At 41.2% G+C, this 23,273-nt stretch overlaps 3 protein-coding genes across 8 annotated transcripts; 2 read left to right on the forward strand and 1 right to left on the reverse strand.

Annotated features, from left to right (window-relative positions):
* Positions 1 to 430: 430 nt before the first annotated feature.
* On the reverse strand, positions 431 to 6,571 carry LOC136429834 (uncharacterized). 5 transcript variants are annotated; one of them, XM_066419861.1, is made up of 6 exons: positions 6,445 to 6,571; positions 4,521 to 4,633; positions 3,797 to 3,986; positions 1,964 to 2,052; positions 1,426 to 1,594; positions 431 to 1,203 (listed from the first exon to the last, which is right to left on the reverse strand). In XM_066419861.1, exons 2-6 carry the CDS (start codon positions 4,620 to 4,622, stop codon positions 1,037 to 1,039), a joined length of 717 nt encoding a protein of 238 aa, XP_066275958.1. In that variant the 5' UTR covers positions 4,623 to 4,633; positions 6,445 to 6,571; the 3' UTR covers positions 431 to 1,036. The 5 variants fall into 5 exon arrangements, with proteins under 5 accessions (XP_066275958.1, XP_066275959.1, XP_066275960.1 ...); XM_066419862.1 differs by having other exon boundaries at positions 6,454 to 6,562; XM_066419863.1 differs by lacking the exon at positions 6,445 to 6,571 and adding an exon at positions 5,395 to 5,466 and having other exon boundaries at positions 1,507 to 1,594.
* Positions 6,572 to 6,831: 260 nt separating this feature from the next.
* Positions 6,832 to 19,307, forward strand: LOC136429836 (fibroblast growth factor receptor 2-like). 2 transcript variants are annotated; one of them, XM_066419868.1, is made up of 13 exons: positions 6,832 to 6,930; positions 7,516 to 7,848; positions 8,642 to 8,935; positions 10,486 to 10,740; positions 11,218 to 11,271; positions 11,766 to 11,933; positions 13,668 to 13,913; positions 14,202 to 14,389; positions 14,994 to 15,083; positions 15,739 to 15,962; positions 16,910 to 16,950; positions 17,193 to 17,292; positions 18,218 to 19,307. In XM_066419868.1, the coding sequence occupies exons 2-13, from the start codon at positions 7,647 to 7,649 to the stop codon at positions 18,342 to 18,344; spliced, it is 1,989 nt and encodes a 662-aa protein (XP_066275965.1). In that variant the 5' UTR covers positions 6,832 to 6,930; positions 7,516 to 7,646; the 3' UTR covers positions 18,345 to 19,307. The 2 variants fall into 2 exon arrangements, with proteins under 2 accessions (XP_066275965.1, XP_066275964.1); XM_066419867.1 differs by lacking the exon at positions 6,832 to 6,930 and adding an exon at positions 6,947 to 7,128.
* Positions 19,308 to 20,510: 1,203 nt separating this feature from the next.
* Positions 20,511 to 22,542, forward strand: LOC136429837 (uncharacterized). The gene is made up of 3 exons (XM_066419869.1): positions 20,511 to 21,067; positions 21,641 to 21,794; positions 22,095 to 22,542. The coding sequence occupies exons 1-3, from the start codon at positions 20,562 to 20,564 to the stop codon at positions 22,305 to 22,307; spliced, it is 873 nt and encodes a 290-aa protein (XP_066275966.1). The 5' UTR covers positions 20,511 to 20,561; the 3' UTR covers positions 22,308 to 22,542.
* Positions 22,543 to 23,273: the final 731 nt, after the last annotated feature.

A 23,273-nucleotide genomic window follows, 5' to 3' on the forward strand; every position in this document is an offset into this window, starting at 1 on the left:
CTTATGGAACATTACTGTAAATGCATTTAACGTTATGTTTGTGGGGGTTGAATTTTGCAGTAGGGGGAAAATGGAGTGTTTTTTTATTTTTTATTTTATCAAATCGTAAGAGCCTGATGTTGCCATCGATTTACGAAGAAAGGCGGCTCAATTGTTACTGTAGCAGCATTTCTTCACCCTAGGTCAGAAATATCAATGCTCAAGACAAGTATTGACTTCACTGACCCATTAGGAGAAGCAGGGGTTACCAAGGCTGCTCGGGAAATTCCCTACCCCATTTAGGCCGGAATGTTTTTGGTCCACTCACACCGGGGCATGCCCCTGCTCTTTTTCGAAAGATGTGGTTAAGGTGTGACTCTCCTCAAACACGGGACCTCCATTTAACGTCCTATCCGAGGGACGTCCCTAACCCTAGAAGAGCTAGGTACTCATTTACACCTGAGTTAAGTGAGGAAAGCCGTGTTAAGTGCCTTTCCCAAGGGCACAACGTTGGGGCGTAAGTTCGGACATGTCTCTGGGCACAACCTGGGATTAGATCCCGGGTCCCATTGTTTGACAGCCGCGCACTCTACACTTGCGCCACACGTTTGCTTTGGTTTTAAGTTTGCAAAGGGGTAGGCGGTCAGAAGTCACAATGTTGTGCCCTTGGGAAAGGCACTCTACACTAATTTCCACAGTCAACTTGGTGAAAGTTAGTAACCTAGCTTTGGACAGACTTCAACCCGAATGTTCTGCATGAGTACCCCTCCTTTCCTGCATGGTACCTTTTTTTCAAATCTGAAATTTAAAGCGTTGAATCCGAGAAACAGGAAATCAAACTAGTTTGGTCTCAGCTTCCTATACCCATAAAAGCTTATTTGCTATGTGTGACTATAAATCTACCATAAGTCTCCCAGATGTTTCTGACAGCATCATTGATTCAATGGCTTGTCACTGACACAACCGAAAGTACAGTGACATTCGATCAGTCAACTGAAAACTACAAAACAAAAATACGAAATTTATCTTTAAAATTCTATTTACTAAGCAATATAGGCTAAGATAAGAAGAAGGTGATTGTGACTAACACAGTAAGTGTTAGCAGTGCTGGCTTCTTGGCAGTAGCAGAATCTGCCGGTGGTGACTTTGTGGTGATGGCAATTGTTGTGGGAGCGATAGCTGGTCCATCATTTGCCACTGTCCTGCTGTCCTCACCAGGTGGCTCTGTCCAAGGAAAGATTTATATGAAATTTATCATGTATATCATAAATATATATATAAAAAGATGGCTGGACAGATGGATGAATGTTTCGATTTTATTTTGTTGTTACCTTCAATATATCAAGTTGTACAAAATTTTATTTGTGATGCCTTTTGTCTTATGATGCATGAATCAATTGATAACATTGTATGTTTGTATTATGTAAATGTAGTAACAACACTCACCAGTCATGTAGACTTTTGTGTGATAAGAGGCAGAGCTTCCCAAACCGTTGGCAAACTCAAAGGCGTCGCATCGGTACCTGCCTTGTTGGTTAATCTCAGGACAGGAAAATGTCACAGAAGCATCGTCCCTGTCTACAGTCTCGCACTCTTCTCCTTCGCAATTGCAAATCTGAAAGAAAAACAGTCATCTCGAATTTGTATACCACTAGTACTATTGTGCTCAGTTACTGTAATGAGTGATAAATATCTGCAAAATGGAAAGTCAAGAAGATTTTACCATTCAGTAGGCACAATGATTTGCTTGCCTGGTATCCATCCATATCATAGCTGCCGAGCCCTTTTGTCCTGTCAGAAAATAGGTCTATTTACAGAGAGGACAAAAGAGACTCGAACGCTTTAATATGGATGGATACCAGGCTACTGATATGTATAATTTGTATCCAGACAATACTGATTGCCATCTAAGGCACATGTGGCACCTGGGGATGAAACTTATAAAATGTTTCTCCCCAAAACTGGTCTCTTTTAATGAACTCACCTCATAGCCTTCATTGTCCACAACTGACAGTGCTGCTCCTTTCATACAGATGACTGAACACTTGTTTCCTCTAATGCAGCTGAGGCTTGCTGGCACCCAGGGAAAATGTGGGAAAACAGATATAAGTTTCATCTAGAATGATGTCAATATGCCAAAAATAGTTACTCAAGCAACTGGATAAAATTTTGAAACAGTCAGACGCTTCAGACAGTCACTGACGAAAGACAGCGGATGCTGTCTGAAACGTCTGACTGTTTCAAAATTTTATCCAGTTGCTTGAGTAACTATTTTTGGCCTATCTTACTACCTGGAGGTCTAACCTTCATCAACGTAATGATGTCAATATTTTTCATACTTGAATCAATTGTGGAAATAAATAAATTGAAGTTTCTTTTTCAAAATGACTTGTACCGGTATATGAATGATCCTACAAGAGAAGTCTAGACTTAACCTCCATTAACATAAATTCGCCATTTTGAAAAAGAGTAGGTTTGAGAGATCTCTTGTGCAGCACCCCACATGTACAGGTATGCATAGTTTAGATATACAGGAGTGCATTATACTGGGTGACGTTGGGTTGGAGATCTGTTTGGACGTATCTTCTCAGGCTGGCCAAATTATGTACTGGTGGAATTATGTTGCTACACCTGTAGATGTTAAGTATTGTGAAGAAATTTCTGAAACAAACACCCACAAACACAAACAAACAACACTGAAAACAACCTTCTCATCAAAGATAATGCAAAGCAATCTTGTTAGCAGCAGTAGAAATATACAGGAATGAGACAGAGATAAGACTTAGTGTTATATCATTGTGAAGAGAAACAAATACAGTTGTGGACAGTTAGAGACAAAAGTAATTACTCTAGGGTCACTGACCATTAGGAGAGTAAAGCACTGCAGGCTGCATGAGAAGGAGATGAAAATGGTTAGGACTCGCAGGATAATGCACCTTTCTCACACAGCGGACATGATACTAGAATGAAAACAAGGCTATTGTGGCAAACATTAGACCAATCCTACGGTCCATCACAATTAGCACTTTGACCAATGAGGAAGTGACTGCATGTCCGTCTGCAAATATCTGCATTTCTATGTTTTTTTGCCTTTCTACTTTCACTCAGGAGGGTATGGATCATGGGATTGGTCAACTTGGCTCTAAATTGCTGCATCTTTTCTGTGCATTACACTAGCTAGTATAATATTGATAATTGGATATTACATTTCAAAACTCAGTGTGATTTGGGAGGAAAACTAAATCTGTAAATTGTTTTTGTTTCTTTGTCTCATTCTATCATGTCCTCTGTGTGAGAAAGGTGTATAGTTTCTCAAGCAGCTGGACAGATTTTTGAAATGTCAACGTTTCAGGTACATGTACCATCCACTACTTTTCGTCAGTTATCGTTTGAAGGATTCGTCAGTGAGTAGAGGGACTAAGTAAGCACAGTAATTCAAGTCAGCAAATAAACCGACAGATGTGCTGTTCAGGTTTTAGCAAATCTATCCAAAATTTTCTAACTATTGCCAATACAGCAGGGTTGGACAAGTTTTAAAAAAGTCATTAACTGTCTTACATCTACGCGGGCAAGTACATAAAAAAAATCCACTGGCTCAAACCATTGCTTCTCACTGGCCCGAAATTTCTATGCATTCATGCAAGGTAATCCTTTTATTTTTCAGTAAAAAAATTATGCTTGCATAGTAATAATTTATACATGTATTAGGGATCATTGTCTGCATCAATTGTACTTTAGAATCGAGGCATGACTCTACCAGGACATCATTTCTGGAGAAATGAAGAGGGTTTGGAATCACTATAGCTAGGCCTGTTACCTGCTTGAGGAAAATCGTTGACCTCGACATACGTGATGTTTTCCACCAGCGGCCCTACCCCATCAGAGACAGCTTCACAAGTGTAGAATCCTGATTCCTTCAGAGGGCTGGGTAAGAACAGCAACTGGGTATAACCATCTACAGCATCAACCAATAACTCACAATCTCGTCCGTCGACACATGAGTAGATCTGAAAGAAGAAACAATGTTGAGTTTGGTTCATGCAAAGATCAATGCAATTGCATGGATTACAGTACATTTAATATGCTTTGTGCATGACTTATTTGTTCTCTTTTTCTTCTTCTTCTTTGTTATTATGTATGCTTAACCTTATATTAGTTGAGGACTCCAAGCACAGTACATAAGACGTACACAAGACTGTAACTAAAGCTTTGATCCACTAAAATCCAGAAGCCTCTAACGTTACTCTTTTTTATAAGTGTGGTCGCTTTTTAACGTGCTTGAGGTGTGGCTCTCCTCAAACAAATTGTTCCATTTTCTTATGTTTGTGCAAATTAAAGTAGCTTACAAATGACAAAAATGAAAAAGAAGTAAATTTCATGATGTGCTTCTTGCATTTTTCAATGTCAAAAAGGCCCTCTTCTTTTCCCTTCTTGACTTCTGCATTGGAACCAAATATTTTTGGCTATGTCCATGTTGCTCCAAATTTTATGGAAAGTAGATGAGAAACTACATTCTGAATTAGTGTACATTCACCACTTACCTCCTCCCCGATGCCATCTTTGATAGCCAGTCTGCTTCCTGGACCCCTTTTAGGACACGGCAAAGAATAGCTGTCCCCTGCTGCATCTGCCATGCAGCACATGAAGACTTGTACTGCAAGATATATTCAAAATGTGTCAAACATTCGTTATACTTATAGATGCAAAGACAAATGTACATGGCACAATAGTTACCTTTTAAACATGATTTGTACCACAGCAATTTTCAGAATCTGCCGAGAAAATTCCAATGTACATTTCAATATTTGCCTACACAGGTGTGAGGACAAGGGATTATATGGATTAAAAATACCCGGTAACATTGCATGACAATCAATAATTTTTTCATGCTGTCCAAGTGTCTGGTATGAGAAAAAAAATAATAGTGGCAGTGTGTGTGTGGGGAGGGAACACAAAAATTATCTGCGTATGTGGGCACGTACATGTACATGTGTATGTAATTACCTGGGAAATAGGGCATCCCGAGGGTGTTACCTGCAAAATGAGGGCATCTAATTTATGCCTTGACACCCTGCTGTCCAATCCCTTCCATTCCTGCCCCTCCCAAATCACTTACCACACCTCCCTCCCAGGCCCATAACGTTACCTTGCTTCCGCCGTACTGCCGCCTCATCCCAACCCTTACCGCCCCTGCCTCCCCATCACATCTTTACTGTCCAATCCTTTCCATTCCTGCCCCGTTTTCCAAGGAGGTTGCGTTTTCTAACATTTTTAACAGGAGAGCCACTCCAATCCCACCCCACATTAGTATAACGTTAACATGTTATAGACCCGGCGCACAGGCTCTGAGTCTTTTATACAAGAACTGATTTTCAAGACTAGCTGCGCTTATATCGAATACGACTATCCACTAACCTGCCACCAAAACAAGGACGATTTTTACACCCATGTCCGACCTACTACTGGCTTGCAAGAGGCAGAATGACCTCCGTTCCCAGAATCCCCGGGGTTCAAAAGTACGTATAGGCGAACGCAAATACGCTACTCTCTTTTCATCAAATTACGCGCCAAATCGCCGTCATCTGCACCCCGACCAATCAAACCGCGTGAATCGCATTGAAACTCAGATTCGTATCAGCCATTTCCCGACAAATCCCTTTCTAACTTACGTTAACGACCACATCTGAAAAAACAAACTAGCCAGTGAGATGGTGGAGGGTGTCAGCTTTCCAAAGATGTTTTCAGCTTGACAATTTTGGTACTTTGGAAGTGATTGAAAGTGACCGCGATTAACGTTTAGAGGAAAGAAACTCGGGGCCGACGGCCAAAACTCGGGGCCGACGGGAATGTTGTTCAGGTATTATACGCTAGGGGGCAGTACATTACGTGGCTGTTGATTATTGTACCATAAATCCAAACTGTGCTGAGAAAGAAACATGTTTTTCTTCTAAATGCTGCCATGGTCATCTTGACAAGGAGGAAAAGATGGATGGCCGAAACATTGGCAGTTCTATTTTCAATCTGATATGAATGAATGAATGATTTATTGCACAACAATTGCATCAGAGACAATGTATGGCAAATTACAGACAACATAGGTAACACTTAACAATCTAGTTCTATACATGTATAAGAATATACTACTTACTATAATACTATATCTAGTGCTGATAGAAACGCCGCGGCGGCAACTACATCATACCTCCTTGATCCTACATACCCGAGTAACGTAAAAGCAAGCCAGTTTGTGGTTTATCGTCGGTAACCCACCAATGCCAATCCTCAAGCAGATGATTTGAAAGGAGATCTAACTAATCTGCCTCTTTCTTTCCAAATCATAGTGACATCATGGCCGACATAGAACTTGCCATTAGGCAGTCAGAAGCGTTACGATCTTCCATCCCAACATCTGCTTGGAAGTTAGTGACGATATTCTCTCCCAACGTTCACTGAGCGTTGCCTTACTTGCTGTACCTTACGATCATGACCCCAGTCTCCAGACCCTGCTTATTTCAAAGTTGCAAGAATTGAAGGCCAGGCGGAGCTTCTAGTTCAACTGAGAAGAAGAAGCGAAAGTACGAATGATAATTTGTCGTCGGAAAATATCAGTCCGCCAAGAAAAGTCAGAAAAAGAGTCCAGCTACTCACTGAAACGAAGGGAGGTGTTTGATTCATAGTGTCTGTGGCTTTTCTGTCTACTGTTATCACAGATGCCGTTTAGCAACATATTTTCAGATTGTGTTTCATTCCTGTGGCTCCGCAACAGGCATTGTCTGCGCAGATTTTAAACCCGGAAGCCAGCGAATGTACACCTCGACGATGTGATGAGGCGGCATTTGGCGGTCGACCATGCAATAGTTCAGGGCACCGATGAGGGGGTTCCCAAGTCAGTGACCTGATATGGCAAACCTTTGTAGTAATACATAGTACACAACCTTCGTCACCTCGTTGGTATGTTTGTGTCCTTTTCACTTTCGGTCGCGATCGATAGTTAGTCGTTACACCTTGAGTCGATATCGATTAGTACATGTTTAGTACATGTGTAGTGCGCTGTACGTATATGTAAGGACTAGTAATTATAAGGATCCTTTGTGTAACCGAGTATGGACATAAGAGTCGCCCTTGTATTGGCATGTGGATGTTGGGCAGGTAAGTTGGATTGAGGCGAATGTGTGTGTCTCTTGCAACTGTCAGGCCACTTGAAAATATTTTGCCAAAGCACTTAACTAATATCTCTTGTTTCAATGTAAGCCTATACTGACTGTACTATCATGCAGATATAGTCATATTGTTTTGATTCCTTTCCATTTCGTAGCTGCTAAGTGAAGTGGACTTACAAGTAAGAGAAGTTAGAGACCTAAGGTCTGAAGTAAACTCGTTATTGATTGAACGATTGAACGATATGATTACGTTGCGGCATGCAGTTCAACTGTTGCATGTTTAGTGACTAATGAAACAGCTACTGCTAATCCTCATCAGTGTGCATGTGGTGTTCCCGTCATTATTGCCTTTTGATAATCTTTGCTCATGTTACAGGACTGGCACATGGCATCCGAATAACCCGCCCTGTGGCTGTCTTGGAACATACGGATGTCAAAATCAACTGTTCAGAGAGTGACCTACCGGACCAAGAGGTGAATTGGCGGTACTCGGAAAGTGAGGGAGATATGTCCATTCACGTCTTTCGATACAAAAGTCCAAATGCCTCGAGAGCATTTTATCGGTGGGCCGGGAGAACGTTCATCGCCGAATCGTTCTTGACTCTCACCATCAAAAATGTCACCGTTGAAGACACGGGATACTATCATTGTGAACTCAGAGGGAATACTTACCATATCACAAGGATAGGGAGTGACCTCACTGTTGTTGGTAGGATATATTTTCATCTTTACTAGTACTAGTGTGGACAGAACCTGTTGCCTTCGACATGTTTTCGGTTCCGTCTTTGTTGGGCTTGCTGTTTGCCATATGTAACTGTTTGTTTGTTTGCTTGTTTGTTTGTTTGTTTGTTTGTTTGTAATAATCAATAGAACTCGAGAAACTGTGGATGGATCTTTCTGATATTGGGTAGGTGGGTGGTTGTCGGCAGACAAAGGTCAAGTTCGATAATGGGCGGCCTGGCGGCTTCCTACGGTACTGCAGTGGAATGTCCGTATTTGCTATCTCGTGTTCTATAGTTGTGATGTTTGAGAGGTTGATAGCTCTTGTTTGCGTAGTTCTTTGTTTCTAACATTCTCCTTAAACACGGGAATTCCGACTCGAGAGAACGTCCCTAACTGAAAGTATATGTACTAATTTTCACTTGAGTTAAATGAGGAAATTCGAGTTAAGTTACTTCCCCAAAGGCACAACATTGGCACCTGTTAGGGATTCAGATTTTTGATTCTGAATAAAATACAATTTCAAGGCCGCCGATGTCACCGAACTATAACCACGGAACACGAAAATTGAGATTTGTGTTTTACTTTTTCCAATTCAACACGAGGCATACCACACTTACGTATGCGAGAAGAAATCAACCTGAATACGTCTAGTTAGCATTTTTGTGTCTGGACTTGCTGACAGAAATCGAAAATGTTCCCGATATTGTGTGTAATGAGGTCACCGTCCTCATGTCTCTGTGAAAAAGATCCTTACTTTGTTGTGCATTTGTTCACAACAGTCCCGACATCCCGCCTACACATACAACCGACCAACGCAACATTTACGGATGGGGAGGATGTGACACTCTCCTGTACCGCTAACGGCATACCTGAACCGTATCTCCGATGGACCGATGGACTAACAGACACTGAAACCGGCAACAGAGAACCCGTGCAAGGGCGTAGTGTGTCTCTGGGACCCTTGTCGGTGTCATGGGTCGATAACCAGAAGAACGTAACTTGTGAGGCAGAGCAGCACCACCCTCTTCTCAGCCGACACGTCATTGAAACCTCGGTGACCTTGAATGTGTTATGTAAGTGAATTTGTGCAATTTTATCATAGAAAAACGTTTGCAAAATGTCATATGCGTGTGAAGCACTATTTATAAGTGATATGGTGTGCCTGCGCCCCCGCAGAAAATGTAGTTGAACCAAGTTGAACCTTGGCTTCTCAGCCATGACCCCAAACGGTTAAACTTCATTTTACCTGATGAAAGGTCGTACAAGTCTGAATTTTGTTGATGTATGTTGAGTTTTTTGGTAACATTATTCAACAATATGCACTACATTCCGTCTTCAATTCATAGAGACACGACTTACACGGTCGACATCCACTATTTTCATAATGCCTGCTAAGCAAGTTTTACTTGTAACATAGGGGATCGTGCCCGGCTGGTGTTTATGTTTATATAGCTTAAAGGTAAATATTTTGTGTAGGCTGATCGACCCGCGGCGGGGTCAAATGTGTAGGGGGAGGGGTGTGTGTTTACACCAGGATTACTGTGCTACTAACAGCAAGTCTCGTTCGGGATGAGCCTTAGAATTGATAAACTAGAGTTCCACGACCTCATACCTCCGCAAACCAATTATTGTCTCGTTAACTATGGGAAGTATTGTCCTAATTTGCACAATCTATTATGGTAAATCATAAATATGTACACGTAGTACCAAACTTTCTCATCAAACATGAAAAGTAGGTCATCATTTGAGTAAATCATATCCCTTGATGATTCTATCCACCTAAGTAAATCCGATTAATATATTCAAAGTATGAACGAAAATGAAAGTTCGATCCCGACACAGAAGGCGTAATATAGCATTGTTTCATTGATTTTGCAAATGGCGATATGCCTTGCATAATGTATGTCGACGAGATCTAATGATATTAACTTTCACCCAACTTCCAAATTCCGCAAGTATGACATTCGCGTCATTTACAAATATGGTATTTTTCAGCACTTTCTCATTAATTATACAAATGAGGTCAAATTCCTCTCTTTCCTGAGGAACCAATGTCACATGTTTGAAAGTCCTATCATGAAACGCGCGACGGGATCATAAAGTTTCCTAATTGATTGTGTAAATTAGGTCCTAATTTGCATATTTATTAAAAAGTACGCCAATCTTTACTTGAGCTACATGCTAGAAATTCTCATCATGGACGCGAATAATTCACACCATTTATCTATCAATAATTTGAATGAAGTCCTTATGTGCATAATTTGAACCTGATAATGTTTAACACCACCCGTGTTACCATTAGACTGGTAGCAGCCTCAAGGTTGAGCTCCTGGTTCCAATTATAATTAGTTGCTAACTGGGAGACCCCGGTTCAATCCTGGGTCAGGACATCACGGTTGGGGCTGCAAACGTCTTTTGGAAGGGACGCGAGATAGGGGTTCCGTTTTAGCAAAAGGGAACGCTATAAACCCCTCCCTGTAAAAATATACCGTGCTACTGTACTGAAACAACAAGGAAACTTGCTGTCCTATTTGCCAATAGACACTACAAAGGTCTGACCAAACGCACGAACGAATGAACGTACTTTCGAAGTTACTCATTATCACTTCTTCCTTCTTCACAGATGCCCCCCGCCTTACAATAGAAAGCATGGTCGGTAAAAGTCTCAACCTAACCTGCAAGGTACAGGCCAATCCCACCTGCACATACATTCAACTGACGAAAGGAAACGTGACTCTTCTAACGACCAACGAAACTGAAAGCAACACAGTAATCTACACAAGACAGTCGACTCACCCGAACGACACCGGTCTCTACATGTGCGTGGCAGAAAATGTATTGGGGCCCAGAAGCGCATCCGTACGACTGGAGTGGAACTGTAAGTTTGAATAATTTTATAGTTTTTAGAGTTGCTTTTTAATCAAACTAAACGTAAGCGAGAAAAACTGAAGAAAAATATTAATGTTAAGTAATATAAATATAATAATGATGATAATAATAATAAGAACTTAATTGCGCAACAATTGTACAAGGTACAAAGTATGGAATCTACTGGTACATAACTACAGTTCCAAAAGGCTAATCTACCTAATACAAGAGTGTGTAGTATGGGATGAAAATAGGCTTTTAGATATGCATCATACATGTATGTATATAAAGTGAAAACCTTTCATTTTTTTCTTTTAGTTCAACGATTGTCGATTGTCATTTGTACTGTACTGACAGGTTTTGCAAAATCGAAAAGGGAATAAAGATATACACAACTGTATGCAGAAGTACTATGATTTCACTAGCGTCTAATCGATCTTGGTTTTCGTTTCTATATTTTGATCAGAGAACATGAATTCTTTCACAGGTGAGAAAACTGCGGAATGTGGACTAGAGGAGGGACCAATAACCGTAAATAAAGGTAAACTGTACCATACATGTACATGACTTTTGTTTCTCATAATCTAGTAAACAGCTAATGAAACAACTAAAAGCTAAACCTGGTAACTAAAACTTTGAAAAATTGAACGCTCTTCGCAGTCCGTTGTAAATTGTCCAAAAAGTGTGTTTCATGTCCGATCTATTTGTCAAAAAATGCATTTACATTAGTTCCTATCAAATAAGGTCGATACTTTGTACCAGACAGCTGTCACCATGGTTATTGATAATGTAGCAGGCATCCCGTAGTGTTCGATTACATTGTGTAGCAAGCGGCAGGATAGAGCTGGGGGGGGGGGGAGGTTGCTGGTCATCATATATGTGAACGTAGAATAAACAGAGCAGTAGTTTTTTTTAAAGTCTAGACCATGTGAAGGAAAGTATTATGTAGTTGCTTGCAAATGTTACCTTAAAATGTGTAGTGTTACTTCGGATCCTTTGTCATGTAACTTCTCCATCATTTTACATGCGTTTCAGAAGCAGACGTCCGCAGAAATGACATCGTCAGTTACTTAGGCATCGCTCTTGGCGGACTAGGAGTAGGTATTCTGGCACTGTGGGTGGTGAGGCATGTCCACAAGAGAAGGCGAACACAAGGCGGACGGGAAAATGAAGTTAGACTGGTCACTTCTTCATTTGCTGATGGTAATGGGTTCATCCATTTTATGGTGTAGAGAAATACTGTAAATGCAGAAATGTTTAGCCTCCTTCGCGTCAACCCCCTACCCCGCTAGAATATATACGCCGCCGTTCTAGGAAGTCTGCGAAGGAGGCTAGAAATGTTCGCGGGGATTTGATTTCGCGGTAGGGAGGAAATGTAGTGTTCGGTGGTTTTAAGTTCGCTTTTGGAACAATAGTAGCGCTACAGGCACACAATGGAATGGCTTTTCGCAGTGGTTTTATGTTCGCGGTAAAGACATCTCCGCGAAAACAGCGAACATGAAACCACCGCGAACATTTCTGCATTTACAATACTCTGCATGCATGCACATCTTCAGTTATACTCCCAAGACTACCTCAATAACGGGGGATGCCTTCATGTCGCACGTTTTTTTACGTGCTCGAACTCATGGCGCTCCATCGCTGGTTGCCAGAGAGCGGTCAGGTTTTGATGAATGAATTTTGAACACATTCATCTAAAGAACATACTTGGATAAGAAATGTATTAATACTGTTCATGAGCCCTTCACGCTCCGCGTTACAAGCGGCAAACGATGTGAGATGTTTTCACGAATGTACGTTCTGATTTACTTCTACGCTAGATAGTGTGCCTAACTTGGCACGCTTTTGTAATATTGCTCTCTTCGTAAGTTGGTGATGGAGTTAAAAAATGTAAATGAGGCTTGCAGTCTGCTATACTCTAGCTTTCTTTTGACTGGAAAATTTTGACTGTGTACACTTCTCGCGTATGTGAAAAGGGCTATATCTAGCACATCCCAGCTCATGTTTTCACGGGAAATAGGCTACTACGCACTTTGCGCGCGGCCCGACGTACGTCTTGCATGCGACCCGACTTACAAAATCATTACGAAAAGACGACACCGCGTACATCAACAATACTCCGTCTACTTATTGGGAAATATCTTCGCCATCTCTGTATTCAGTTTCCTATTCATAGACGGTACTAATCGCTTGTTAGAGCGAAACAAATCTGTGGACCTCGCTGTGCGTTGAATCGCCCCGCCACCATCACGGCCAGAAAAAAGGCGGGAAAACAACGTGAATGATAGTTGTGTATCAGCTTGGCACAGATCGTATATTTAGGCGCCGGGACGTCTAGCTATGCAGTTACCCTCTACTCAGTCTACTCAGCGCTACCAGCATTATTGTAAAAATACTATTTTTCGACAAAACAAGAAATAAATATGTACACATATGCTTTGAATGCAAATGACAGCTATGTGCATGAACTTGGTTTATTTACCTTTCTTATCAGCATAGTCAGTGGTCACAAACCCGGCGTACTTATGCAAAATAAGGTCATTAAAAATGCGTGCGATGTAAGGGCGCGTGCGATGTTATGGTGCCCCTCGTTACATGTGCTAAGTTCGCGGGGACTTGCTTTCGCGGTCGGGAAAAAATGAGTGTTCACGGTGGTTTTTAATTCGCGGTGAAGAGGTCACTTTCAGCCAACATTAAACTATCGCAAAGAGCTTGATTAGAAAGAAAAGTCAAGCACCAGAACCCCCTTAAATGTGCTCCAATGCCGCTCATGATCATGCCCATTGTGATCTTTAATGTCTTAATATTTTCCGATCGATCTGCTATTCTTATTTCTAGAATGGCACATGCCCTAGGCCTGCATTACTAACTGTGTGCAAATATTATGCCCAATGCACTATTTGAAGTCATATTTCCACATTCTTTTACTGTACACAGAAATTGAACCATCGCCATCGGATCCCGACGCTGTGACGGAAAGTGTGGCGTTAGTGGACATGGATGACCGTCCCCCGATGCCACTACCGAGACCGAAACCACGGTTTCCGAAGTACGAGCTGAGTTTGGACCGTCTGGACATTGACAAGAGCCACGTCATCGGTCGCGGAGCTTTCGGAAAAGTGTACAAGGGCACCCTCACAGAAAAGGGCAAGGAAGAACCAGTGGCAATCAAGACCCTCAAAGGTAATTTGACGATGAAATTTTTAATTTTGTTCAATCAATCAATCAATCAATCAATCAATCAATCAATCAAGCAATCGAGCGAGCGATCAACCAATCAACCAACCAATCAATCAATCAATCAATCAATCAATCAATCAATCAATCAATCGATAAATCAATCAATCAATCAATCAATCTACCGATCGACCAATCAGTCAATCAAGCAGGCAACCAATAATTCAAACAATCAATCAATCAATTGAAATTACATAGGTCTTCTAAAACATGAATATACTTTCTTTCATCCAGACAATGCGACAGAGGAAGAAACGAAATTGTTCTACGAGGAAATCGGCATCGTCATTGACATAGGTAGTCATGGTGGTGTTCTGCGCATGCGTGGGTGCTGTACGACGGACGATCCCACCAGACCACTCCTCGTCATGGAGTACATGCCGTATGGGGATCTTCTGAACTTCTTGGAGAAATGCAAAGAGGTATTCAAGAAATACTGTACATCTGAAAAATCGTCACTCAGCTGGATGATACTTGAGACTTTGCGAAGACGTTTTTAAGAAGTACCAGATATCTATCTGAAAAATCGTAACTCAGCTGGACAATACTTGAGAGTTGAGACATCAATAGTATTGTACCCAAACTTGACCGTCTAGTGGTCAAACAACGTACGCATTGAATTATAACAATCATGTGTCTAGATAAAAGATGTGGCTGTCATAATTTTAGCAAATACTTGTATTGAAATTTGGGCAATGGAGCCCCCAATGAGGCATACGTATATCATGTGGAATGATATTGTATTCGAAGTCCAAAGTTGTAGCAAACTGCTTTGATAACTGCATTGGGTGCATCACTACAATAGCTACAATGTAGTACCCGACCAGACTAGGACTGTGGAAAAATAAAAGAGGAGCAACGTGTGCACATTATTTTCGTCATATTTCATTTGATTTTGGTACGTTTCACAAATGTCTTGTGGGACACGATGCCAAAGTGAATTTAACAATAAAATCCCTCATACCCTTGCCAGACCAATTGTAATTAGTGATTTGATAATTTTGTTGTTAACTGTATGTCCCATAGGTAAGGAATGGTGCAACCTATGGCGATCCAATGTACCAGTTAGAAGAGAAAATGAAGTACCAAATCGGGAGCCAAGTGGCAGGCGGAATGGTGAGTCATGGATTATGATTGCTCTGCTTCTAAGCCAATGGTAGCATGCGTACCATCCTGCGTGGTTTCCGTAAGCTCGTATACACTAGGTAAGCTAATCTAACCAGGATGGTACCTTGGCTAAACTTACGATGATTGGATCAGTGCTTTGCCTCTCTAATCATGTAATGGTAGTTGTCATGGCAATGTTGCTGCATCGACAATACTTCACAAACGGCGGTTGCTGAGGCGAATTTTGAACATATCTTAATGATTCAATGAATTGACCTATATTATATTGAGCGTGATTGCAGTATTGTATACATGTATTATCGTAAAGGAACCCAACACAGTTATCGGGAAGAGTAGGTGTGACCCAGTGTGCTTAGCAAAAATACGTGAGCCATATCAAAGCTACATACCCACACCGGGTTTTGCCCAGTAATATATAACGTTATAGATATAGATACATTGTACCAATAGCTAACGAAAAGTACAGTACTTCGTCCTCAGTCTGAGTTCGCCCGCTTTACCCTTGCCTTTTATATTGCCAACTACAAGTTTTTCATTTGGCTATACAATTAAATACATATGTATTTTTTTATTTTATTTTCCACCTTCAAGTCCTATTTATGCCAAAGGGCGGGCATAATGTAAACATGAATATTTTTTTCAGCAATACATCTGTAAGCAAAAGTACATCCACGGTGACCTCGCTGCCAGGAACATCCTGGTAAGTAAAGGACAGACCATCGTTGTGAAGATCTCCGACTTCGGGCTGACAGCGGACATTTACCAAAAGGGTTACAAGAGGCAAGACCCAGACCAACTGGTCCCCTACAAGTGGATAAGTCTTGAGAGACTTCTGGTGAACGGACGATGTACCGAGAAAAGCGATGTGTAAGTATGATTATATTTCTTCGGTTTCGGCTCCCCATCTGACTCAACCGAGCTTTCTTATGCATAGTTTAAATATGACCATGATAATTGCCCAAAATCCTTAGCTTTTCATTGACACGTTTGAATTTCGTCATGATGGTTTATGGTCCGTGTCCGTTCGTTTTGTTAATTTCCGTTACTTCAAGAGTCTCTTAAAGAATCTGACTTCCTTTTAGAGACTCTTGAAGTAACGGAAATTAACAAAACGAACGGACACGGACCATGAACCAGCTTTCGCCCTACTTTATGTTGTATGTTGTAGCAATTGTATATTGTTGTACCATAAATATGTAATGATATATGTTGATTTAGTTATTAGGACTCAAATGACTGTGTATCTCTGCTATATTGTATCTGACCCTTACCTCTTCCCCTCACGACCTCAATGAAAAGCGGCCTGCGTGCCGATTTGAGCTTATCATGAATAAACAAAGGTTCAAACAAACCTTTAGGTCCCAATGAAACATGGTAATTTTGGGCACCTTAGCACTGTTTTTCTAGTTTTGGAGAATTTTGAATCGACAGTCCCACCTTGGTAGTGTGGTAAAGCCCATCAAATCAGCTGTCATTTGCCTAATAGTAGCCTGTGTTATAATACAAACTGAGGCTAATTAGCTGCTCTCCAACCAGAAGTAAGGCTCTGCCGGGCTCGTAACACTGCCTTGGTTACTGCTTATGATGATAAAAGACTACCTGGAAAAATAGTTATTCCTTGTAAAGAGGGAATCCAACACCTTAGCCCACCCCACAAACACCACAATTACTTCACAAAGGTTTGTGTCCTACGGACTTTTGTTTTTACTCAGTTCTTCTCTTCGTCAAAATCTATGTTGGATAAGTATCATTAGAGAAATAAATATTGAATGAAATAATGTCACCAATAATATTGTCTTGTTTATCCATTTAAGGTGGTCCTTCGGAATTCTGCTGTATGAGGTGGTCACATTGGGTGAGATAACACAATAATATCAAAACAATACCATCAAAGCAATAAAAGAGAAAATGAATTTTACATGAATGCGAAGTACAGTAATGTAAATATAGACAAAATCATCCCAAGTAGCTATTATACATTCATCCATTGAAAATTGTTTGTGGCATGCAATACTTGGACACTAAATCTAGATTTACATCAATATTCAAATCAGATATCTTGATATTGGGACAAATGTTTCATATCTGCATCTTTAGGAGGGCCTCCCTATCCCAACATCCACTTTGCTGAGATCCTAAGGGACAAATTGAGTACAGGGTGGCGCATGGAAATGCCAGAAGACTGTAGCTTCTTCATGTAAGTTTATCATTTGCATCTCGTACTCATGGTGTCAGATCTGGACCTATCTTTATGTCCATCGCATTCACGACCGTAAAGTACTAACATTTGTGCCACTCATGAGATACAACAACATTTAACGCCTTTTCTTGTCGCCCATTCTATGCTGGTATGGCCAGGCTCTCAGAAATAATGTGATCTTATTGTCGTCTGTTGCTGAGCAGCATGGTTGTCACTCATAGAGAGAGTGACATCGGCGTGTAACGTTGACGTCGGCGTGTAACAAAGGCTTCAACGGTTATGATCATGTTTCGTCTGTTGTTTACCAGTGGTGTAAATGGGAGCATCCCAGCATTCATTGCAATACACATTATGCAATACATATCCGAGATGGCTAACTGTGAGCAAAAATTATATAGAATTGTCCTGTTACATTTGACAGTGCGACAACTAGTACAATTTGATCAGTAAATTTTCTATCCTTGAATTGTCCAAAGACAATGGTAACTTTTTTTTCAAATCGTGTGATAAACACTGCTGGACCATTTATGCAGATATTCGCTTCAAATATGATAAAGAAAATAATATTCAATATTGTTTTTTCGAATAACTGTCAACAAATATGATTTCCTTAACTTGCCAAATGCAAAATGATAATTCCATATGCTTGCTGCTCACAGTAATGTAATGATGTGTTTTGTTGAATGTGTATTGCAATGAATGCTGGGATGCTCCCAATTCCACCCCTGGTCGTTTCTGGAATTCCAATTAATCTCCAAGCAGATCTACACGGGGCGCGAAAATCGTATATGCTAGCCAGAGAAGGTCCATCTGGCTGACTGGACCTTCTCTGGCTAGCATATACGATTTTCGCGCCCCGTGTAGATCTGCTTGGAGATTAGTTTCCAATGCACCTGCTCACCAGTGAGCTTTGTCCTTTCAGGTATGATTGTATGAAGTCATGCTGGAAAGCAAAGCCGACTGACCGACCCACATTCTCCCAACTCAAGAACAAGTTCGACAATGTTCTTCTGAAGTTTTTCAGCGACTATAACACTGTGAGATCTTGAGTGCACTGGGTCTCTAGTTTGCGTGTGTGTTGCGTGTGCAGCTGTCAAATGTTCTGTGTAGGAAACATTGATACCAAACTTTGTTGTTTGTATGGGAGAAGCTGAAAGCATCAAAGTAAGAGGATAGGAAATTAGGGTGGAAAATTCAGCCTTTTCTCGTATGTGGTGAAGCCTTGGATACTGTAAATAATATGATAAATACTTCAAAAGACCAAATGCAACAAGTGCAAGAAACGATATGAACACTTGTGATTTAGCTCAACTGCTTTGATGTATAACTACCACATACAACTATACTAAATACATGTATTGGGTATGTAGCTTGCGTTATCCGGAAAATATGGTTGTTTGGAGTATGATAATAATATTCTATCCATCGTATACCATGTATCATATCAACATATCTTCAGATAGATATGATTTATGTAAAGTTATAAAATAATAAGTGTTACTAACAATGTGTATTTGCAGAGACAGCAAGTATAAACGACATCGTCGGATCTTCTAATTTATTTCTGTACGGCTGTCTTTAAACTCTGTCATAATTTTCTCAACAATCGTTATCAATGTATTATCATACTAAAGAACTGTTATTCAAGAATTCTGTTGATAACGTCAGAGTGTAACCACGAGTTTGATCCCATTCGTAAAATATGTTTATGCCAAATTTCTACATATTTAAAGCAAACACATTATGGAATCGTGAACATATAATGTTCCTCAATAGTACGCACGGAACTTTGTTCACAATCTGTAGTGCGACGCCACAGTGTGTTGAGGTATGCTGTTTCCCCGTATTAGACGAAACAGACTCCTAATTGTATATAGAGTTGTAAATGATTTTTCATAATATAATATATTTTTGGACTTCTGTCTTATTTACGCAGGTGTGGGTGTAGGTGAATTATGTGGTTTGTTGACATTTTCTAAGACATAAAAATTGAAAATAAACCATGAAATCAAGATGTTATTTGTATCTGGTAATGAAAGACTATTTAAGAAAACAGCGGTGAAAAACTAAATCATTACTATTAATTACTGGATCACATTCTATTTCTACAGACGCTAATGTGCAACATTGTCCTTCTGTCTCAAAATGTGTTTGTGTGTGTGTGTGTGTGTGTGTGTGCGTGTGTGTGTTTGGGGGTGGGGGCAATATTAGATTCCTCATCAGTGCTAGCCACTCATTAGGCAGTCAGAAAAATTAAGCTCTTTCACCCCAACATCTGTTTGGAGATTACACCAATGTTGATGTTCCTGTTGACTAGTAGTGCCCCTGTCCCTGGTGCTGAATGTCACACCAACAAGATTGGTACCCCGGTCCCTGAATGACACATCAACAAGAGTGGTACCCCTATCCCTGGTACTGAACGAAACAATAACACGACTAGTGTTCCTATCCCTGTTACTAAACGACACAACCATACGATTAGTGCCCTTGTCCCTGGTAATGAATGACACAACAACAACACTTGTGTCCCTGTCCCTGGTGCTGAATGACACACCAACAAGACTGGTGCCCATGTCCCTAGTGCTGAATGACACACCAACAAGACTAGGGGCCCTGTACACAACAGCAATAGCCCTGTCCCTGGTACTGAATGATACATCAACAAGACTGGTGCCCATGTCCCTGAATGACACACCAACACGAACATATTACTTGATTCTTATGAAAAAAAAGGAACGCACACTGGAGTAGCTATAAGACATCTTCTTTTTCTGGCGCGAGTAATATATCTGCGTTTGAATACAAATTGGTGCTCCTTGTTTGATTGAATAATCATGATATGCTGTACAACATTATCACGCCATGAAACAACACCAATTCCACCTAAAATAGCACCAGTCTCCTTCGCAACAGAATAAAAGCACGGCTTGAGAGAACAAACGATTGGAACATTGTAGAGCGGGGATGGCCTTTCTGTGACCGCTGCCCTTTCAACACAGACAAAGAGTTCCTTCGTATGTGTCACGTGTCAATACAGCAACACAATAGATCCATGTCGGTAAATCCACAAGGAAATACATCTACATTACACCCTTGGGAAGATTCACTCACGGCATATCTGAAACTCGTGTGTCTAAATATTTGCAAGGCTCGTGCGGCGTTTGGTTTACAATTAGCACAATATGTGGCAAAGCCGATCGGATAGAAGACTACTGAGAAAGATTTGCATCCTCGGAGCTTGTGAAATTTTGGTGGCGCTTCTCGCGATGGGCGCCGGGGCGGGCGGGGTGTATCTTCAGTTCGCCGGGTACACCAAGCCGGCGGTTTCCTTCTTGGGAATCCCCTGTGCAACGATGTGGGTTCCGTGTTTGAACATCCTGGCAGCGTTGATAGTCATAACAGCCAGCGCGCGCGGGCGCTCTTCGAAAGATTCCTACATCATGACAGTGGCCATGTATTCATCAATTGCCGCTGTCGTTCCATCCGCTTTGGAACTAGTGCTGGGGTTCATGGCGACCATAGAGGAGCACGAGTACCAGATTCCTCGGGAGGTTGAAGGAGTGAGCCCGTACGCTTTGCTGACAGCTGCGGCGGTGGAAGTATTCGGACTATTCCTGCTCATCCTAACCATCACCATTGCGATTCTTTGCCACAGGATGCTTGTACGCCATCGTATGAACAAATATCTGCTTGGAACCAAGTGGGCGCAGTGTAAGGACCGTCCAGACGAGGACGATATCGGAGTTGATCATTCCCCTCTCCCCCCTCCCAGGTCTGTATCCGTATAAAATATGCACATGCTTAATATGTTTATGTTTATGTATCTGTTTATGTGTCGGTATACCCGTCCTTCTGCATAACACACCAGCTTCTGTATCTGTGCCTGTACATGTGGTTTAACCACCGTTCGGCGTAACACACCAGCTTGTGTATATGTATCTGTGTAGTCGGTATACATAGCTCCAGTCGGTATACATAGCACCCTTCGGCGTAATACACCAGCTTCTGTATCTGTATCTGTATAGCCGGTATGACCGCCCTGTGGCATAACACATCAGCTTCTGTATCTGTATCTGTATAGCCGTTATAACCACCCTGTGACACGACACATCAGCTTCTGTATCTGTATAGCCAGTTTAGCCAGCTTCACAGGTGCATGGCCCTGGTGGTAAGTCTAAGATAGTTCTAGGGAAAAATTGATTTTTGGAACACCTTAATTCTGGGTTCGTAACTCTGGTACATAAAGGCATGAACATTTCTTTTCTGAGCATGTATAAGATACTTAATCCTAAGGAGTCGGTACGTTCACTGTACGTTTATTACTCATTCTGTACATCACGCATAGGTCTGTGTGTTTCGTGGTGCCCATACCTGACCACGCCCTGCAGAAGTTTGAAGCCAACGGGTTCACCAGTTCGTACCCGTACGACTGGGTCTCTGCAGACGACGATGCTCGGAATAAACCGGCGGTGGAGTCACCGTTCAGACCACAGAGAAAGGTATCTATTATATCAAACGTCTTCACGACCGTAAGGTCACAGTAATTCGATTAGGCCACGGCAATCACACGGGCTTCCATAGAATATTCAGAATGCATTACGAGTGCGCCGAGTGCGCCGCTGTCGACTGGATTCGGGCGTCTGTTACAATTTTTGTTTCGAGGACACAAACGTCGGGTGATCCTATCAGCGGTCGGGCTGGTACCTCGGGTAATACGGAATTTTGGGAATACCCCGAATTGTATTCTATATTACTATGCACCTTCTATTTAATGAGTCTTGATACTTTTATCTCTCAAGCCGCAGAGACAGGTGAGCCGCGCTAGCAGCAGCAGACGCGTACGGTGGGGAGGGGTCACCTCTCCTGACGGCAAACCCAGAGCACCAGAGTCACCGCACAAGGCAACGGTCGGTAAGAGAGTCCGCAGGTCCGCAACGACCAACAACAAACACCGAGACAACAACAGGAGGAAGCCGGCCGTCAAGTCTATGCGGAATGCATGGGAAATATGAACCCATTTATGTAAAAATCCTGACTGTTAAAAAAGAATTAACACTCCTTGGTCTAAGATGACCATTAGATTCACCCCACTTTTAGAATCTTATAAATCTCTGTAAAGACTGAGTACAGGAATTCAGATGTGATACTCGGGGTGCATGTAACGTGCGTCCGCTGTGTCATTGTTGGTGTGAGATGGACAATAAGTATTACGTTCACAATGTATATAAACGAATGTTTTCAAGAAAATGTGTCTTTGTTGCCTTTGCATTTGAAAGCGACTCACAGAAAGTGTGGTAATATAAAAATAGTTCACAGATGCAATTGCTCCATCAGTGAGTGAGAATGAATATGAAGATAATTTGCGCCCTTTGTTAAAATTAAAAAAAAAACTCTTTCGAACTATTTTATTGGTATATATGTCTCTTACATGCACATGTATCACACAGTACAATTAATACATATTCTCATATAATAGTTGTAAGCAGGTATACCTTATACAGTACAGATATATGATTTCCATTTCTGACAACATGCAAAGATATCGAAGACAATAATGCCCCTCGGATGTGGTCTACTAGTTACGTTTTTTTAGCTCCGCTTCGCAGGACTGATACTAATTGTATTTTTAGGGCCCCATCCTAGAGGGCGACATTTACAAATAATCTTTATATTTCATTTACTTTCTGTATTCTATTTTAAGAATATATTCATCCTTATTCTTATTCGTTCACCTATGTTTGTAACGTTAAGTAGTTATGTTTGTAGTCAATTTGATTATTTGTTTGTTTACTGATGTAGTTTCATATGAACTTTAATTATGTAATCGCAAGTATTAATGAATCAACATCGTTTTAAAATTCTTCCATAACATGATTGGTTATGATTGCTATTTGATTGTTTGACTTACAACTAGTATTAAGCGGGGGAGATCTCTAGTAAGCCACTGTGGCTTTACTTTTTCGCCCATGCACGTTTGC

The sequence above is a fragment of the Branchiostoma lanceolatum genome, chromosome 3 (genome assembly GCF_035083965.1).
Source record: "Branchiostoma lanceolatum isolate klBraLanc5 chromosome 3, klBraLanc5.hap2, whole genome shotgun sequence".
NCBI classification, from domain to species: domain Eukaryota; kingdom Metazoa; phylum Chordata; class Leptocardii; order Amphioxiformes; family Branchiostomatidae; genus Branchiostoma; species Branchiostoma lanceolatum.

Excerpts from the sequence above, each read along its gene's own strand:
- LOC136429834 (XM_066419860.1), bottom strand. The coding sequence starts at position 5,428 with ATGGGTGTAAAAATCGTCCTTGTTTTGGTGGCAG. Across the intron at positions 3,987-4,520 it reads AAGATGGCATCGGGGAGGAG|ATCTACTCATGTGTCGACGG; the intron begins GTAAGTGGTGAA and ends TTCTTCTTTCAG. Across the intron at positions 2,053-3,796 it reads CAACGATTTTCCTCAAGCAG|CAAGCCTCAGCTGCATTAGA; the intron begins GTAACAGGCCTA and ends CCTGGGTGCCAG.
- LOC136429836 (XM_066419867.1), top strand. The coding sequence starts at position 7,083 with ATGGACATAAGAGTCGCCCTTGTATTGGCATGTGGATGTTGGGCAG. Across the intron at positions 11,272-11,765 it reads ACCAATAACCGTAAATAAAG|AAGCAGACGTCCGCAGAAAT; the intron begins GTAAACTGTACC and ends CATGCGTTTCAG. Across the intron at positions 11,934-13,667 it reads CACTTCTTCATTTGCTGATG|AAATTGAACCATCGCCATCG; the intron begins GTAATGGGTTCA and ends TACTGTACACAG.
- LOC136429837 (XM_066419869.1), top strand. The coding sequence starts at position 20,562 with ATGGGCGCCGGGGCGGGCGGGGTGTATCTTCAGTTCGCCGGGTACACC. Across the intron at positions 21,068-21,640 it reads TCCCCTCTCCCCCCTCCCAG|GTCTGTGTGTTTCGTGGTGC; the intron begins GTCTGTATCCGT and ends CATCACGCATAG. Across the intron at positions 21,795-22,094 it reads CGTTCAGACCACAGAGAAAG|CCGCAGAGACAGGTGAGCCG; the intron begins GTATCTATTATA and ends TTATCTCTCAAG.